Source organism: Periophthalmus magnuspinnatus, chromosome 5 (assembly GCF_009829125.3).
Source record: "Periophthalmus magnuspinnatus isolate fPerMag1 chromosome 5, fPerMag1.2.pri, whole genome shotgun sequence".
NCBI lineage: Eukaryota > Metazoa > Chordata > Actinopteri > Gobiiformes > Gobiidae > Periophthalmus > Periophthalmus magnuspinnatus.
In genome coordinates, this window is record NC_047130.1 from 31,996,486 (window position 1) to 32,016,824 (window position 20,339).

General features: G+C 38.9%; 1 protein-coding gene across 2 annotated transcripts in view; it reads left to right on the top strand.

The window, feature by feature from the left end:
- ephb2b (eph receptor B2b) overlaps positions 1-20,339 on the top strand; it is a 119,442-nt gene that overhangs the window by 44,540 nt on the left and 54,563 nt on the right. For both annotated transcript variants that reach the window (XM_033966252.2, XM_033966253.2), the window contains exon 3: positions 10,031-10,715. In XM_033966252.2, coding sequence (XP_033822143.1) covers positions 10,031-10,715 — 685 coding nt within the window. The remainder of the gene's footprint in view (positions 1-10,030; positions 10,716-20,339) is intronic.

Genomic DNA, 20,339 nt, shown 5'->3' on the forward strand with positions numbered 1-20,339 from the left:
AGGCAGCTCAGTAAATTGGCTCAGTCCCCCATGATCAATTTAATCCTGACATGTTTTGCTATCTCACCTTTAGGTCAAAGCTCAATTAATGAATGCCGGCCGGAACTCTAGAGTCAAAGCTTTGCTCAAACCTCTAAAGGCAAACCAGTTGAACAGTGTAATACCAACTATGAAACACATTATGTTAAAGGCTCTATAATTTTACTCTCTTCAAAACATGAAAAATACAGGTATTATTACAACCAAGTTATTCCTCACTTCCCTAATGCACTTCTAGTATCCTAATTATTCACCTTAATGAGATTCTACACATTTCACAACTTTCAGAGGCCAGATTAGAGTTTTGCCCTTAAAATAATGTTAACAACAACTATCATACTAACAGTACATTTCCTGTTTCTCTAAGGATAAAACACTTAATTACACGCATTCAGCCCACAGCATGCAGCGATCTCATTTCTACTGTAAGTGTTGCTTATACAATTTATCTGTACTGGGTAAAACACATTTTAGCAACCATACAGAAACAATTTGGCTACTTTAATGTTTTAAATGTACCCAAAACATTCTCAGTGCCTGTGTTGCAACATGGGTAAATTGTGCTTTTCACAGGGAGAGTAACCAGTCCCAAAGCCACACTGTTAAGCCCAGAATTCCTAAGCCAGACAAATAGCTCCAGTATGTGGTACAATGCTTTGGTGCTGTTTGATGCCCTGTGTTTCCACATGGTTAGCCAAGGCTTGGGTTCCTCTGAGCCACATTGAAGTCAGGCCTACGCAAATCCAGCCAAAACCAGAGTCTCGTTCCCCTTCACTTTTTTCTCACCACAGGATTTAGACTTCTTAAACCAAGTCCAAAAGAAGGAGAAAAATGTTGTACACGTATTTGCTGCTGCAGTTGAAAAGCCCCACTACAATTTTATTCAATTATTTATGCCTCTGTGGCTTTGTTATAATATGGTTTCAATTATAACCTATCATTCTAATCAGAGAAATGGCCACATAGAAAGGAGTTCAACATTTTTGTAATAATTTAGGAGAGCTTTATTACTCAACCTGGAGTTTGCAAATGCTAATTCCAACCAAAAAGACAAGTTTTATCTTATTTCTGCCAAGGACAATATGTCTAATAATACACACCCTCTAAAGTTTTCCCTGGAATTTTCAGACAATTTAGAGGTGGTTTCATGCCAGTTCATAATTTTGCCTTAGTTCAAGTCCAATATTAACAGATTTTAAAATTATTCTCGTCCTTTTCCCAGTATGATTTAAGAACTTTTCAATGTTTTTATTTTCGTTTAATTTTATTCATTGTCGTGTCCCACCATAAATATCTTTAACCATTTATTGAAGTCATCATTTACAAATTAAAACAATGAACTATGAATGGTAAAATAAAATAAAAATAATAAATTACTGGCAGACATAGGTTAGCTAATAAAGGCATAGGTTAGACTGTACATATGTAAACTGAACTATGCAGTTCTCTATGCCCTATGAAAATCTCCTTAACAATCAGATTTAAGAGTGCAGTGAAACGCGAACAAGTTCTAAAGCTGCTGGATTTAGCAAAGTATAAATCGGCCTAATCTGAGCGGGTAGTGTAGATTTATGAGTATTCTGCGCTGTACATTAAAATACATTGTAAAGCAGTAGGCGAAGTCGGTCTCTAACTGCCCACGACAACAGGTGTGGAGTTTGGTCTAACCCTCACAGCCAGAGGTGCCCTACAGAAGCTATTGTCTTACACATATATGCACGGCTGTATTTGGACTTAGCTGGAGGATCAGTGATATCCAACGAGAGCCACACCACCACACATTTGGCTTTCACTAACTCTTAGTGTCATGAAATATATCCTGACACGATATGTGATACTTGTGACACCTTGGAAACATAAACAAAATGAAAGTTGGTGTCACATCATCTGTTTTATTTAAGCAGATATATGAACATCAGCTATCACATTATAAGTGTAAGGCAGTCGTCCAAACAACGCTATAAACAACTGATACAAGGTGATTTATGTTAAACGCTATCTCAGCTTTGCCTGGGTAAATCATCTTTATATATCACCGCACGTATAGCCAAGCTGTTCCTCTATTTCATTAAGGAAAATGACAAGCAGAGCTATGCCGTATCTGTGCCAGACAAGTGAAAAGTCTATTATTCTTGTCTGGAAGAAAAACTCATAACATAACTTATCTGTCATATTAAATATGCAGACACGATGTAATACACAGGTTTCAAAAATAGACTTCTAACTTTTGACCTGAGATTCCTGTACACATATGAAGTCATGAACATTGCTCCACCCACATAATACTGTATCAACTTCTCTGAATGCTGAATGGAAATACATTTGGTGGATTTGTCACAATTGTGTGACTGAGCCAAGTTCTGTATTTGCATATTTCAAACATACTTCAACATATATGATGCTGTAGTAATTTTGCCATACAGTTTAACTGACTATTACACAAGCTTTCTCATGAAATGAAATACTTACCTGTGAAGTGTTGTGGGTGCAGAAGTGAGTTCAGCTCAGCAATAATGAATGTGACCTGGTCTGACTCAGTATACGCTTGGTGACCTAAACTAAAAGAATTTTATTATTATAAATGAAAGTGATATTTATGCCTTTATCCATCCATCTATTTTCTTCCACTTATCCTGAGCCGGGCCATGGGGGCAGCAGTCTAAGCATGGACTCCCAGACTTCCCTCACCCCAGACACGTCCTCCAGCTCCTCCGGTGGGACTCCAAGGTGTTCCCAAGCCAGCCGAGAGACATAGTGCTTCCAGCGTATCCTGGGTCTTTTCTGGGGCCTCCTTCCGGGGGGGCATGTGCGGAACACCTCCCTTTAATGCACCTTTAATATTCTCACAGAAAGTAATGACGAAAACAATGTTGCTCAATGTTATTACAATGACCTCACATCCCACCACAAATCTGTACATTAATGACATGCTCACCTTTACTTCGGTTTTCAGTTTGCAAGATTGATAGGTGACTTCACCTAAACAAACACACTAACATATTATTATTATTATTATTATTATTATTATTATTATTATTATTATTATTATTATTATTATTATTATTATTATTATTATTATTATTATTATTATTATTATTATTATATCTATATACATATAGATGGAAGTGATATTTATGCCTTTAAAACCCCTTTTTTGTCTTTGTAGTTCCCAGCACACCCATGTCAGTCCACGCTCACCTCTGATATCTGCTGCCTCTTGAGTCAGATGTGCCACAAACTCTCGCTCTACTGGAGTTTTACAACAGCAGGGCCAGTGTCTCAGTGCAGTTAGCAGCACACTGTTTACCCACATCAGTCCCTGCATAGCTCTGATCGCTCGCTCTACCGGAGTGTTACCAAGTCTCTTTGTACTATCCAGTGGAACCGGGCCAGTCCATGATGTGCTCAGCTCAGATCACCGACACCGTGGTGCCTCGCGCAGCAGCACGAAAGAGGGAGCAAAGGGCTCAGTGAAGTCGGCCTTTTCACTCGTGGTCATGTAAATGAGCCTATTGCTCTAAATACGCCTATGTGGCCACAGCATAGTTATTCAGGTTTAATATAGGCAAGAACTACTTAAGAACACAACAGACACAAAAGTCCTAATACTCTACAAAATACATTACAAAGCTGAAAAATTTGTAAGTCTAAGTTTTACTCTTTTGTGATGTGAATGGAGTGCAGTACTCCCACAAGTTTCTCTTTGGCTGTGCTCTCTGCAACTGAATATATACAATGTGCACACATTTGAAAATACAACATTTACATGCAATACGCTCCCATCTACAGTGGTGCACAAGCTAACTGTCAGTTAGATAGTAAGTTAGTATGTATGTTACAACATGCTTACTAACTTAATTGTTCTTCCTAACTAATGAATTTCTGTCCCACAATGCATTCTAAATCTACAGCTATGATGTGTAATATGAATATGAAAGCAAGAAGTTTTTTGTAAAAAATACTGTAGGAACTACAGCAATTTGCTACAGTGTAGCATTTGACAATAATGTATCATCAAAACAGCTTTATGTAGCCTGAATGCATACTCTCTCTGAGACCTCGGCCTGATAGAACTCTTCTGTGTAACGTATAGTGAGGCGCAGTGGGACAGGGTTAAGTGGCCAAGACTCTTCCTTGCGAAGACAACTCCTCAAGAACAGGTCAAAGCTCCTGACCCTCTCAGTGCCACACTCAAGAGCAGACAAGCACAGACATTTAGACTCACCATGAAATCCTGCTGAATCTGTTATACATAAAGGACCATTCATATATTCATATAATAGTATGAATATATGAAAGGCCTTCTCCTGCCATGAATACCAGGGACTGAAATATGCCTGTTTACCTAAAAATGGGTCATAGTATTAGAGGGGTACTAGTAGAAACAGCATCCCTACAATAATGGCAGCAGTTGTAGAAAATATAAACTATAACTGTAGCAATAAATGTAACACATCTAATAGCATTGCCATGATGCAGAATCTCCCTTTTGATACCAAGGAAAAGGCTACATACTGATTTAGATACCAAAAAGATAATAGTGATATTATTATTATTTTTTTCCAACATAAAATGATAGTAGTTTCTCTGAATGCATTCCAAAATGCATTCAAGAAATGTTCAGCTTTTTCCTATTATTTCAATATCAGTACTTGCTTAAATGAGTGATCAGTGATGTCTTGGTTTTGTTTGACCACCCCCATCTACCACACTGTAGACAGTTGTGACATGACTTTGTGAGTAATTTGTTAAATGTTTCCCAGTGCAGTCATATTTCTCATACCGTGGAAGCATGTCAGTAAAAGTTCACATGTTGTACATTAGCAGTGGTCAGTTGTAATGGGAGCTGACTTGAGCAGACAGTTGTACTTAAGTGCATGCTTGTATCTGGCCCTCTCTCCCATGGCCTCTGTCGGAGTAATTGAATGCAGAGAGTGGGTGTCATTTGTCCTAGCTGTCCCTCTGGGGAAGGCACTCCTGCTTTGACAGATTCCCCACATCTGCAAATAGGGCGACGATACCGCTGCTTCTGCTGGAGGAGTTTTCTACCCAGCCTCTCGCTCTCGCTGCCTGATTTTACTGTGAATAATTCATTTGGCTCTGTCAGTGATCGAGAGCGGAGTGCGGGCCCTGGATTGTGAAGCAGGACTAAGTTAATTCGTACAATGTAATGACAAAAACGTGATAAATAGATGGTTGGTGCGACGTCGAATGTGTGGGAACTGCACGGAAAGTGGAGCTATATTGAGATGTGGTAGTGCCCTTGACTGATGTGGGAAAACATTTCAGGACTGCTCTAGACTGTCAAAATGGAGAATAACAATGTGTAGGATTTTGACACCTGAAAGTTTTAACCCAGCTTGAGTCCATTAGTAAGGGATGAGATGAGACACAATTCCTACAAGACGAGACGAGACACAAGACTGGGTCCACGAGAATGAGACAAGACAATATTTTGACGTCATTTGAGATGAATAAATTGCGGGGATCAATCAATGGAACTATGGCTTCTCAGGAGATGTTAGTAAGAAGAACTTAACCCTTTTTATCCATGCCAAATGTAAATTCTTTGAAAATAAATCTCACAAGATAATTTTCCACATGTGAGCACAATCTTGGCAATTTTATCTTGTGGGATCTTGTGGCCTGAGATCTTGTTCCTACAAACTATTTCTTACAACCATACTCTTATATCAGTCATTCTGCATTTATCTGATGCCATAGATCTTCCTTGAGAGCTACAGGGACAAAAACCATTGGTCAGGTTTAACTGCTCTACAGACTGAACCAAACAAAGGGACCAAAAGCCATGATAAATAAAGATGGATGTTTTGTTCCTTTAATAGGCCATGAATTCTCTCAGTGATATAGAATGCATTACTGACAAAACACTCATATGAGAACCTATATATCCAGAAGCTGGAAGACACTAGCCTTTGACTGATTTCATGAATAAAATGTGAAAATAATTCCTATTTTATTATTACTTAAACTTTAGTTCTGGGGTTGACACCGAATAACGCTGTTGACAGTCAGCAAAATAATCCAACATCTTTCCATTGGCCCCTAGCCTTAGACCACACAGAAAACTCCAGACAATCTGTATTTATCATTACAAAAATAAAACATTCCATGGATATATATCAAATGTCACTTTTCACTTTGTTTGGCAGTAGAGTTTTAAAGCACCCATCTTTAGAAAATCAATGTTTCAGAGTGAACTTTTGTAGTCATTCTATACAACTATCTTTTACCCTTCTGAGGTTAGATATCGCAAAATCTCTTTTCAAATACCTGACTTAGCGGATGTCCTTGAACATGACAGCCTATCCATTACCGCCATTACTGCGAATTAATTTGGATTTTGGACGTCAGTGAAGAGCCCAGATGTAAACATGTCTCCCTTTCTTCAGACGATGGAGAAATTAGCGGTGATAGAGGAGTCCAACACCACTCTCCCAGTGCTTTTGAGTGAAGGCTAGTGCTGTGTTTGGCCTTGATGCAGTGTTACGGTTGGCTTTGCAGGGACCAGCTGTCACAGAGATGTATTATAGAGGTTAGCTGAACAGGGCCTGTCTTCCCCAGAGAGGCACTAGAAGATATTGATTCTGAACTTCATTGTCGGTGAGCGTCGCTGAACTGTGCCGCTTATGTGTAACTCAGAGAAAGTCAACTGGAATGTAATAACCTCTGCTGCACAATGCACTGTCCAATATATCAGAAAATATATAGAGAAGTGTTAGCATGCTGTATATGTAATGTACATATTACAATAAACTACATTTACATAACAATGATGCCATTTCAGATGCTTTCAGACATTCACACCACAGTTGTTCATCATTTAAAATGACAGATACCTGCGTGTTCTCTGTAGTTAATCTATCTCTCTTTATTCAGTTGAGTTATCTTTTTTGGTAGAAATTGCTGTGGCATTATAAACCCTATAGATAAGACATTTTATACATACAAATGCCAGAGGCTTTTAAAAAGCAAGCATCAACCGTTAATAGCAGTTATAGTGATAAAGATAAAGCACAGGTTTGTTGTGGTAACAGTGCCAGAGTGGTTGCAGGTTAAACTGTGTGATATAAATCAAAGACAGGTGTGCTGTTAACTGACAATTGACACAACATACAAAATTAATTTTTCCATTTGCTCTCATAAATCCAGATTGGAAGTGGAACTTCAGGTGCACAATGTAACTTTTGTGCTGAAGGGTCCACCACCAGCTTGTCTCCATGGAGATGCTTTGCTGAATGTTCCTCAGCATTGCATTCAAATAAAGCATTTAGTGGGTGACTTCATCAACCCTGCATCAGTTACTGGTCAGATCACCTCCCTCTCCAATCACATTGTGGACTTTAATTTATTTTTCTCTGTTGCACCTATTATTCACCTCTTGATGTTTACATCATCACAGACAAAAAACAAACACAGGTAAATTTAGGTCATTATGTTTCATAACTTTGTGTTGTGAAAGTGTAGGTGTTGAAAAATAATTATGTGTCACATGGCAGCCACACTAAACAGTGAAACTCATTTACCAATGTTGTATAAACAGGACTATTAGAGCCTGGGACCCTACAAGAGCAATTAAAACATAAAAGACTGGGCTTTTGTATGGAGGTAGTCATGCATCCTATCTCACAGATGCCTCTGTGGGCTCTCTCTGGGGATGGAAGTGTATGTACTGCAATAAAAGTATTTTCTTGTTGCTTACCTGAAATAATTCATATTCAATTTAGTAGACATTTAAAGTTACTTAGAGTAAAAGAAAAGAAAAACTTCAAAGTCTGTACTGTTCAAAAATATTTCTGAATAAAATTGTAATTGATTTAGTACTGTAAAAGTATAGTACTGCTACTATCACCATTACTACTACTACTACTACTACTACTACTACTACTACTACTACTACTACTACTACTACTACTACTAAAATACTAAAATCAAAACTGTTCACCATAATTTTGATCAGAATATTTTAGCTTTGTTGCGTAGATTTAAAAAATCAACTTTACAGGCCCTCCTCTTAGCTGCCCTTAATCCTTCCTGACACTCACCACCTCCACTTTCTGTACTTAAAACACATGATCGGTCTCTTTACACCAGCGCTGGGCGAAAAGCTGTGAAAATGAAGACGTTTCTTCTAATTTCACACTCGGAGCTTGATCGTTTGGCTCTTATTATGCCCCATTTGCTTCCCTCCACTGGCTGTGATGAAAGCAGGGCAAAGAGGCCATGACAGGACAAAAAGGGGCCCTTCATCAAAACACATTTTGTTTGGGGTTCTTCTACCACCCTCCCCCTTGGAACAGGACTAACACTTTCCTATGCGGTTTCCCCTGTCTGCAGCTCTCATTAGTGACCACCCCCACCTGCCTCTGCATCCACTTTGTTAAACTGGGATTGTCCCTTGCTCTGTGCTGGCTGGTAGACTGTGCACTCTGCTTTAATTGGCCCACAGCCGCCCCACTGCGTCTCAACAAGTGGGAAGGTCAATGGCTGCGCACGACCTGAGATGATGATGTCTGCCAGCACAGGCCAAAAGACACAGCAGCTCTGTGACACGGTGCATGCTGGGAAATCCAAGCTTTTAATGTTAAATCCACCTGGTTGCATTCCTTTGAAGAGAAGCAACATTTTATTTTTGTAAAGACTAGCAAAATATTCAAATTGTTTCATTTTATTGTGCTTCATATTAATGCTTTTTGTAATAGTTGATCTTATTTCAAGTTTTTTAGTTTGTTTTGCAGATGTATTAAACTTTTGGCCAAGCAAATAAAGTTACAGACTCCAGATCTCCAGAGTTACATAACTACAGCTGAGTTGCTCCCTGTGTGATGTAGTAACCCAGTCTTTTTAAAGTGTTTGTATTGTTTTCTACATGGCAGTAGGTAGGAACAGAGGCTTCATAGATTCAGCCAAACATGCTCTGCTTTCTGTTTGGGTTGGCTCGTGAGATTGTTCGGGCACTGGGTCAAGCCTTTGCTGAGCTGTGATTAATTAAGACATGGGAATTACCAACTAAAGCTGTTGTAATTAGTCCGGGGTGTTTGGTAGAGGCCGCCCTGTGACACGCAGGGTGACTTACTTCTCCCAGCCCGTCAAAAACTGTCAAAATCCTTGTAAGCGCGCACTAATTTGAGGAATTATATCAGCGGTGTAGTGAAGAGTGAATGGAGGTGGGGCGCAGGGGGCTGCAGCTGATTCAAAGTGTCTCGTGGGGGTTAAGAACAGACTTTCTTTCTTGGCTGAGATGTAGGGGTCAAGGTTATGACCCCCATGTTGGGTGGAAAACACAGCATGTAGTGTAGTTTATGAGCAAAGGCAAAACACCAGATGTAACACTTGCATATTTACATAGGTACAAAGTAAACACCCTAAAAGTGATTGTGTTCATCTGAATGTGTGACTTTGACCTTGGTGCATTCTGTGGTTGAGTGGGTTTGCACCATGTTATCTGGTGTGAAAAAGAAAACTGAGGTTAGAAAACACATCATTAAATATGCTAGTGAATATTTGACAGGCATATGTAAATCTATACTGGATGCATGCACAATAGATGATAATTGAGCTACAGTAAGTTGGAAAGTTAGAAAAATAGCTAGCTGAGTATGTATTTTTTTATATGTATATTATGTATTTATTCATCCACAGTATTTGGGGTGAAAGTGTCAGTTTAAACTAACAAATATACACACAGTGATATGAAAAGGTAGAGCTTTTCAACAAATTAGTTTCTTAACAGCTACAAAATAATAAATCACAATTATATATAACTGTAGTATTAGTAACAATAGCAATAACAAGTCTAAAGTGTCTAATAAAAATCCAATAAAACACAAGCACTATCACATTAACAAGGCTGCGCAGGAGATTTAATGCTAGTTTTACAAGTTCTCTGGAGCATTAACGTAAATGTTTACTGTCAAATTGCTTTGTCAGTAGTACTTCTAATTCCTCTGCTGTCTTTGCTCGTCCACAGTGGGAGGAGGTGAGTGGTTATGATGAGAACATGAACACCATCCGGACGTACCAGGTCTGCAATGTTTTTGACTCCAACCAGAACAACTGGGTCCGCACCAAGTACATCCGACGGAGAGGTGCCCAGCGTATCCATGTGGAGATGAAGTTCTCCGTACGGGACTGCAGTAGCATTCCCAACGTCCCGGGCTCCTGTAAAGAAACTTTTAACCTCTATTACTATGAATCTGACTCGGACATTGCCACCAGACACTCCCCTCCTTGGATGGAGAACCCCTGGATCAAAGTGGACACTATCGCAGCTGACGAAAGCTTTTCCCAAGTCGACTTAGGAGGCAGGGTGATGAAGATAAACACGGAGGTTCGTAGTTTTGGTCCGGTTTCCAAAAACGGCTTCTACCTGGCCTTCCAGGACTACGGCGGGTGTATGTCACTCATAGCTGTACGCGTCTTCTACCGAAAGTGCCCTCGGATCATCACAAATGGGGCATTGTTCCAGGAGACTTTATCAGGAGCGGAGAGTACATCCCTGGTGGCGGCGAGAGGTGTCTGCATCCCGAATGCAGAGGAGGTGGACGTGCCCATTAAACTGTACTGCAACGGAGATGGAGAGTGGATGGTACCGATCGGCCGCTGCATGTGCAAAGCTGGGAACGAGGCTGTCGAGAATGGGACTGTTTGTCGAGGTATGTCTTGAATTTATTTTTTAAAGGTGCAATACGGAACATTTCTGGTGGAGGGTCGGCCACCTACTTGTCTCCAATGAGATGAGTTTTTGCTTGCCTGAAGTTTCCACAGTATGGCTTTAAATATTTCTATCTATGGAAAGGCAACCCTATTACTGGAAGACTCACTGTATTGTTTAAGCAATAAATGCAAGATAGACACATGTGAAACTTTTCTATGAAACATTCCAGGCAAAAATGACATCTCCATGGAGGCAAGCAGGCAATGAACCCCCACCAGAAAAGTACATTGTGCACCTTTAAGTAAAATAAGCCATAGTTAATGCTTATCCAAACACAATCACACCCCACTAGGCTTTCTCAACTCAAAACTGATTTAAGTTCTATTGAGCTCCCCTTATGCGATGTTTCCAATAGCTCTATACATATTGAAAACGCTTATGCTGATCCTTTCTGTGAAAATATATATTTTACCTGATTTACATTTAAATGTCATTGCCATTTTTCCAGTTTGTGCACAACAGAAAACATTGCTGAATATAGCAATTCAAATGATAATTTTTGTCAAGGTCTGATCAGAGAATGTAGTGCTGCATTCATGTTGGAAATCAGGACAGGTCTTTCATGCTTCCATATAAAAGGGAGGGTGGGCGTCAGTGCAGGTGTTCGGTCACAAATCTCAACTTGACAGTGAGCGGTTTGTATTTCTGATCAAAGGGCTTACTGACAGGAAACATCTTGTTAAGGTTTCTAATTTTATATTCCTCTTTAGTACTATTTGAATATCTTTGTTGTGTTCGGTCTCTTACCACACACTTACTTAGACTGAAAATTTATGCCAGGAAAAGTTGCCATTTTTTTTGTTTAGCTGTATAGAGCAGTATGCTTTTTCAGATAAAGAAAACATATGAAACGCAATTTTGAAGCCGGCAAATTTCATTGCTAATCTGCTGGTGAAATGCCTTCTCCCATGCGACTGAACAAAAAGTATATTTTTCAAAATTGCCTCCATCTTCCTATCAATTTTCACCTCTCGCAGGCAAATCGATGTGGGCTTTTCAGAACATCAATGCCGCAGACATGGTGTTGTATGCTAGCAGGGCTGTGGCAGGTGGCATTTGGTCAACGTGCGCTGGGATCCTCATCATTTGGAGCAGTGTGAGCTAGCGTAGCCTGCAGACTGGAGTCGTGCTGTTGTAGCCCCGAACAACAAACCACCCACCTGTGTGTCTGATGGCTGTCTCTTGTACGTGGGGCTGTAATTACAACACTTCCCTTTTGCGTGCGCGTGTGTGTCCATGTGTGTCCCTCCCCTGTGTGTGTGTGTGTTTGAGCAAGGAGGAGAAACATGCCGGGTGCTGCTCCACAAACAGAGCCAGCCATATTCTATTGAGTGGTAATGAGGAAAGAGGCTGCTCTTCCTATAGGAACAAATGCTAATAGGAAGGATGAGGCTTGCAGTATGCTGTGTATAGTCTTAGGCATTACACATGTCTCTGTTTAATGGAAAATAGCTAGACTGTAGAAAATATATATATATATTGGAATTTTGGTTTTAATTAAAGGTGGAGTTACAGGGTTTTACAATAGCAACAAAATCAGCACTCTTCCCTATAAGCATGAAGGATGTGCGTTCAACTTCTTTGCAGTCCAACAACAATCCCAGTGTTTATGTTGTGCACCAGAAACATTTACAGATTTATAAAAGTCTACACCTCAAAACTAAAAACATATATATATATATATATATATATATATATATATATATATATATATATAAACTTAGTAATTTGGGTAATGTACATTTCATATTTGAATTAGAAAAGCCAAAGGTGTTTAAAACGTTAATTAAGCATAAGATGATACTATACCTGTTGACTTTCTTACACTATGCTATCAAACTAGAAATCACCACGTGTGCTGCAGCGTTCACTGAAACACATGGATTAAAGTGTGTCTTATAAGTACGTCTCTGAAACAGGTACAGTATGTGAGGTTTGGACTGTGCTCTTCTTCATGCCGTTTCCCTTCATCATGTGACGCTGGAGCCCACATTAAAGCTGTATGAGGAGAATGCATTATCTGAGATTGTGGCTTGCACCAAAATGCTATGCACAGATGGAAATTTTATTTTAAAACTCCATACAGGGCTGTACTGAAATATAGAATGGATTTTCTCACCAATCTTTTTTAAATATTAGAAAATTTGAAGCAGAAGTAGACATCATCTTTCATTTTTGTCTTTCAGTTTGTTTAATACTATCATTTTTTTTTTCATTTTGTAGTTTGATAACTCTCCGTCTCTCCCTCTTTTAAAATGCACTCTGCCATCTGCTTAATACTCTATTCTGACTGACTGCTGCACTGTAGACATGTTTCTGTTCACTGTAAGCCGATATATGATTGGTTAAATATGTGGTCAGTGCCTGCCTTTCAAGTGCCAGTAGTTGGATAATTAAGACGTCCATGAGAGATGCATCTTGGTTAGCCCATATTGTAATGAATTGGTTTGTGAGAGGTGCCTGTCGTGGTTTTGGGCAGATATCCTCTTTCATGGCAGGATTATGGAGCTAAGAAGACAGGCAAAATGAAAGGGAGTATTTGTAGTGCAATATTAATGTGGGAACTACTGCTTTGTTCTAAGATCTCTTCAACGAAACGTGTAATTACGCATGTAACAATTAAAGCCTTGGCGGGGATCCCAGCAAATAATTACGCTGTCATGAAATGTGTCAAAATATTGATACCAGATCTAGTGCTTACATCAAATTGGCGTAGCTTTTCAGTGTATTTGTCTTACAAGAAAGATGAAGTTTCCTCAAGGAGTTTGACAAGCACACAGTTTTGTTGGAAGATAGATCTAATCAAATTTTAATAACTTCCAAAATGATGTGTCACAGACATTACTGTTCATGTCTGCATAGATCATTGTTTACTGCTGTAGTGCTGCTGGAGTGACATGGAATGAGCTATTAAATATGTGTTATCATTAAATGCACATTTCCTCAAAAACTCAAAGATTATATGATATAACTTACTGTATGCATTTTTCTTTTCATTATTATGTTTCTGTAGCTCCATTGTCTGTAATATTATATAACTTCAATTGTATTTTATCTATGTTGTAATATCGCCCACATCTCTGTTCATTGTTAGACCTTAAAATGCATTGTATTGTACTATTATCTTGGTTCCCATTTGCATTTGATACTACATTCAAAATAAGAGCCAACCATCATAGTTTGACGAGACGCTCACAAATGAAACCAACCCTTTTAACAATGCCCTTGTGCTTCTCACAGTAAGACGATCATGTAATTCCATGCTATTGTAAATTCAGCAGCTCATCTCATAGCAATAAAAATCCAGACAGAGACTGCTCTGTCAGTGACGATAACAGCTTCCCTAGTTAAACATTTGCCGATTGCTGTATTTACACAGAAAATTGTCTATTTACGTTTATGTTCTGATTTGTGGCAAGTGATGAGAGCACTAAACAGCAGGCTCAAATGTGCTGTGTAAAATATTCCCAGAAGCAAAACTAATTAGTTTCATTGCTTGTAAAAATAATACTCCCACGTTTAAACTTGATCCAAATACAACGGTAGAATAAAATATTAGAGCTATGTTCTAAGCCCTCATTTTTCTGATTGACTTTAATAGCCCCATTTGCACAAAACTAAAATTATTCACACCTTAAAAACATCTTTAATTGCTTTTAAGTTTAAAGGTGTAAAATGTGACCTATTTTGATAGGAGGTCTGCTACCAGCTTGTCTCCATGGAGATGTTATTGTTATTGTTATCAACAGGTTGGTTGGTTTATTGTTAGGCCAAAACTTACTGTTACATAATTGTACTTATCTATTGGTTGGTTCATTCTTGATATCTTTAAAGACAAACAAATAGAAATATGTTCACAAACCAAAAGTAGGATCATAAGACATGTGTATTCAGGGCAAAACATATTACAGATCAATATGCACCAGAAAGAGCTTTGACAATGCTAGGAGAAAAAACATGGTGGACGTCCTGAAAGCCCTGAGGCCAGGTTTGCACTGTTGCACACCACAATTAGATTAGGAAGGAGCAAAAGCACCTATACAATCCCTATAGTTGAAATAAACTGTGCATGTAAATGAAGACAGTTAAGGGGCTGTGAAGGTGAGCCACACAGTTCAGATTGAATAATTGTATTGCAACAAGAGGGGAGGAGGCAATAGTAGAAAATGTACCCACAGTTATTACCGGTGCTTGTTCTGGAGAGGCTGAGGGGGCTGAAAATCAGTGTAGCACCACGCCTTTATTTCCCCTGGTACTTGTGTCTTATAATGGCAGCTCTAATTGACTTACAGCGCACGTGGGGTAACTGCCTCGCCGCTGACTGTCCTCTGTGCCGGAACAAGACGCAAAGCAAAACAAAACAAACACACCCATCAAGGCTTCTACGCTGTGAGCAAACAGGGATGAAGGCAGCTTTGCATTGAGCTGTAATAACAAGTGAAGGAGGGCTAGAGAAATGTCAAAAATAATGGGCTTCTACACTATGTAATGCGAAAGTAAAAGCCCTACTTATATTTGTAGATTAATGCCTGTGTTATGAATGTTTAGCTGTGGGTTATTGCCCTAACAGATGTTCATTATTGCCACATTTGCTAAATAAAACGGTTGCAGACAACATGAGTCAATTTCGGCATAAAAGATAATGGTCCCCATTTGCATACTGATCGTTTTACTGGCAAAGAAAGGCTGGTAATATGTTTTAGATAGTTGCCACCTTAGAGGGATGTTTTTCGGCCAGCTGGAGACCAGAAGGAGAGCTATAAGACGAGACGTTTTGTTCACAGAAGCTCCAGGAAGAGCCCCAGCTGTGATGGCTTTTCAGTGTGTCCATGCAGGTGCCTCTTTTCCATCGCTCTTGGTTTTACTATAGAACCAAGAAGAAAAAGCTTTGGACAACCCTCAAGAGATACAAGTTGTAAGACAGCAGTTGAAGAATCTGACCCAGAAGTATGAGTCATTTATCAAGTACCGCCCGAGTCTGCAAAGAGAAATCCTTCATTATTTGTAATATGCTAATGTGATAATGTGACCTGTGAACTTGTAAATCTCTGTGAAGGGGAGGATCACGCCCTGTTAAGCCTGTAAATGTTTTTCACATGTTTTTGCACATGGTGGATTCAGACCGCGTCTACCAGAGCGCTCACACTGCTCTGTAACCTGCTGAACTTTAAAAAAAATAAATACCTATTGTAGTTTTAACCTTGTTTGTTTCAGGAGCACTGGTCCTGCTTCTAATACAGGAACAAATGCAGGGTTTAGTAACATTAACTACAACAGTTGATTATTTTCTCTGTAACAATTTTATATTTCATTTTGATTGATTATTTTACACTTGACGTTCTGTGCAACAGCCTGTATCACAAAAACATTGCTAAACAAATTGAATTTGTGAAAGAACTTAGCTGAAATCAAAACTGACTTTCTACGATCCATGGACGACTTATGTCTTCCAAGATGTATGTTTCTGTTTTTTTAGTTTGTATTTGATGTTTAAATCTCAAAGAAAGGGAGACAAAATAAAAAAAATAAAAAAAAATATAGAAATGACTGGATAAGAAAAGACTATCGACATTTTAGCTCAATCTATGGACACACTGTGATTTGTGTAGTGAGTACATGCTAACAGTCCATTTAAAAGATTACCCACTGAACGTTACAAATTCCACAGTAATAGTCGTGTTTTTCATGAATCATATGTATTGTTTTTCTGTGTGAGAGCTGGTTGACAAATGCGTTCGGTCTAAGTTAAGCCCCTGATAAACTTGTGCATAGGCCTGGCTTCTTTTACATAGGGGAATGAGAGCGCGGTATAGATGGGCCTCTCCTCTCTGTCATCAGGGACATGGCCGGGGCTTTGTCAAACTATCCCCATGTGCTCTCTCTCTCTCTCTCTCTCTCTCTGCTGTCCCGTTTAAGGATTCTTGTCTGTCCTCTGGCTAAAGAACACTGATGGATCAAGCATCTGTCTAGTTAAAGGATGAGAAACAATTGTGGCTTCGTGCAAAAGGCAGGAATCCCTCTCGAGTATCACTGACCCTGTTTCCTCTGGTGATGTATTAGAAGTCGGTCAACACTGCGCGAAAACTCTGGCGTCTTGTGTTGTGTGGCGTTGACCTATTTCAGAGCTGTTTTCTTTGCTTGTAAGTTAAGGGATAGCCTATCAATTCCTTACATTAGTGGCATATGGTGGATGTGTGCTGCACTTGTTAGTTTACAATTAACACTTGGGTGGGGTCAGTATGTGATTTCAAGCTACGTATCTTGTGTCATGACTTTGTGGCATGTCCAACTGTGCTCTTTTGTGTTAATATAATGTAAATTCAACTGTCATATCGTTAAGTTAGTTTAAAGGTGCAATTTGTAACTTTTCAAGTGGAAGTGCTTGACTCCATAGAGATTATATTTCTTTGCCTGGGATGTTCCACAGTATTTTTTCTTTTCATTTATCTTGATGTATACAAGGAGAACCGAATGTGAGCACTCTTTTCACCCTGGCACCCTGTTTAAAATGCAGAAAAATACAAACAAACAAACAAACAAACAAACAAACAAAAAAAACCTCAAAGAAAACAAAAACAAAAAAGAAAACAGGTACAGGTGTGAGTATAAATGTTTATCACCAGATTATTAAAGTGCGTTGTGGCACCAAAGTATCCAATTTTGCATGCTCTTGAAATATATTTCATTTTTGGGAAACAAAATAACCAACTTTTTCAGTTCTAATGCAGCTAGTTTTTAGATTTAGACAACCATGAGATCTTGTATTAAAAGTAAAAAAACACAAGATAGGTATGTGTAATACCATACATTGGACCATTCTTGGCAAAGCATTGAGAAACAAGCAAGTGGCAGACCCCCCCACCAAAACAGTTACATAGTGTACCTTTAAATGACTGGACAGTTGGTTTCACTTCCACAGACCCACATCTGCCCTCACACTGACTTTGTGCTGGTGCTGTAAATCACAGAACAGGTACTTCTCCCTAATGCTGGAACATGATAATGGATTCTAAAATAAGAAACATCACACTACAGAGATGTGGTGGATTTGATTTAGTATTAAACAGCTGCACAGTGGAGAGGTATGGGAGAGAAAACAGCATGTGTGTGGAAGACTGATGTTAACAAGGACACATGGAGCTCTGGAATTCACCTCTTATGGCTCTTAGGGCTTTCTTATACTACCCTGTAGCTAAAGGCTTACAACAGAGCACATAGCTACAGTGTATAGTTCATAGTAATGACAGAAATACTAACAACAAATTCATGAAACAAATATGAAAATACAAATACAATGAAGGTACAATTTGGATAAGGATAAACTGGTAAAAGAGTGAGTCCTCCAAGGCTGATTGTTTGATTCTCGTTTGCCCCAATTTTCGTCATGCATAGTAGAGTAGAATAGAGTATCTGTACATAATATTAAACTTCACACATAGGCCCATGATAATCTGTAGCATTCCAACTTCAGTTTATGTCCCTGTTACTTGGTCATATTCGGATAAAATGCCAACTGGCCATTTTCTAAAACTTTCATAAATCGTGAATGAAAGCTGGGAATTGGAAAGACTGCAAAACGTAGCACATAGTTGGTGAAGTACTTTTGAAAGTGTGGAGTGCCCACAAACACTTGAAAGCAGTAAATCCAGTCTTATCTCAGTTGCGGTATATCAGTGTGATGTGCTGGGCTGGCACCATGACTCAGAGCTCACACTAAATCTCTACGTCTGTTTGGTGTCACTAAGACGGATGCTCACCCTCTTTATTACCCACTTATCAAAGTGATTTAGATTCTGAAAGTACACAACACCATAGGGCTGCAAAGTGTACTTGAATTAACTGTTAATCTTCTTGACATGCGCAAGTTAAATAACAACAACAAAACGCTTTAAGTGTTTGTTCACTGCTGAGTAAAGTCAACAATCAACCGCGTGTAAATTATTTTCCCTTCGATTTTAATTTCAAAATGTTTAGATAGAACGCGCTAATGTCAACTGTAATGTTCAGCTGGCTTTGCAAATATTTCCGCCATTATCCCCATAGGAGGTTACTAAAAGGAATTCATTTTGGAAATTGAGCTCACACTTCCAAGACTTCCATAGGGTAAAGTCAATCTTATTCCCTGTTGAGAGGCTGCACTCGTGGTCTACCTCGTGTTTTCTCTGCTCGATCACCTGCAGTGTCCATGTCTCAAATACAGGTGGATGATATTTGGTTAACTGCTTATATCTCTGGTTTTATTACACTGAACACTAGCAGATTACGTTTGCAATAAAGTTATTTAGAGCTTGATAGAACACGTCTGGATTGCGTTTGCACAGAATCACAAATGTAAATCAGATGAGAAGGTCAATACTTGGGAGAAATACGGTTTATTTGTGTAGACCAAGCACATTGATCTTTGTAAACAGCCTGTTATTACATATTATTGTAAGAAGTAGGTATTTAAATCTGTCTAACTCTAATAATAATAAAAAAATCATTCCTTCTAATATTTTACTCCAGAGTTGCCAGATACTGCATGAGAAAATCTGGCATTCTGCATGATGGGGAGGGGGTCTAGACTGGATTAATTGTACGAGATCCATGCTTTCCTTTTGCTCAGGGGGACAGCTCTAGCACTTTGTAAATGAACTCAAATATTCTGGACTGTATATTTTTTCTTCCCCTGTGCCTTTGAGCAATGGCTAGACAAATAAATTACTCACTATAATGAGACGTTCAGTATTCTCTGTGGAATACCCAACCTCCACATTTGAGAGGTGCGGCTCGACAGGCTTTCTCATTCTTCCAGCTCTTGTAAGGGACCGGGTTCAACCAAAGGATAGCTGCTATTTCTATCGCATTTTGGCAGATGAAAGACAAAACCCGATACACAGCAAATCCTTATCTATTCTTTGACAGTGAGTAAGCATGGGTGAGAACTATATCTCCATAATATGGCTATTTAACTAGTTCCACAAATCTGGGACTTTTTCCTCATGCTGTTTGTATTGGAGAGCCTTTGGGGTGTGCTGATACTGCGCTGATATAGAGAGAAGAGGTGAGACTGTGAACACAAGCTAATGAGAAGCTGCACTGTTTAGTTCTACAGGGAAAAATAACATTTGCTTCCTGTGTGTTCACCTCAAGATGTGAACTTTAATCTGTAAAATGTTCTAAGGCAGTGGTAGGTTGGTGGTGGCCAAGCTTGTTCTGGTGAAACTGGGTTAATTATATATTTTCTTAAATAATACTTGATATGAAAGTTGGAGAACCGTGCTCTAATCCACAAAGATTGGTATTTAGTTTGTTGTTTCTGCTAAATTGTATGCTGTGTTAGCTCTCTGAAGTAAAAAAAAAAAAATAGAAGTACAAAATGAACAATGCACATATCTAAACTAGCTGTATATTATATTATAGTATATTATTACTATGAATGTTTTATGTGTTTCACCTTTGACACTTTCAGATCATTATACATGGCACCAGTCCTAAAGATAATTTAAGGTTGTACTTATTTTGGTCAGATTTACAGGGTACATATTACAAAATTTTCTGTTGTTTCCTCATCACAAACAGA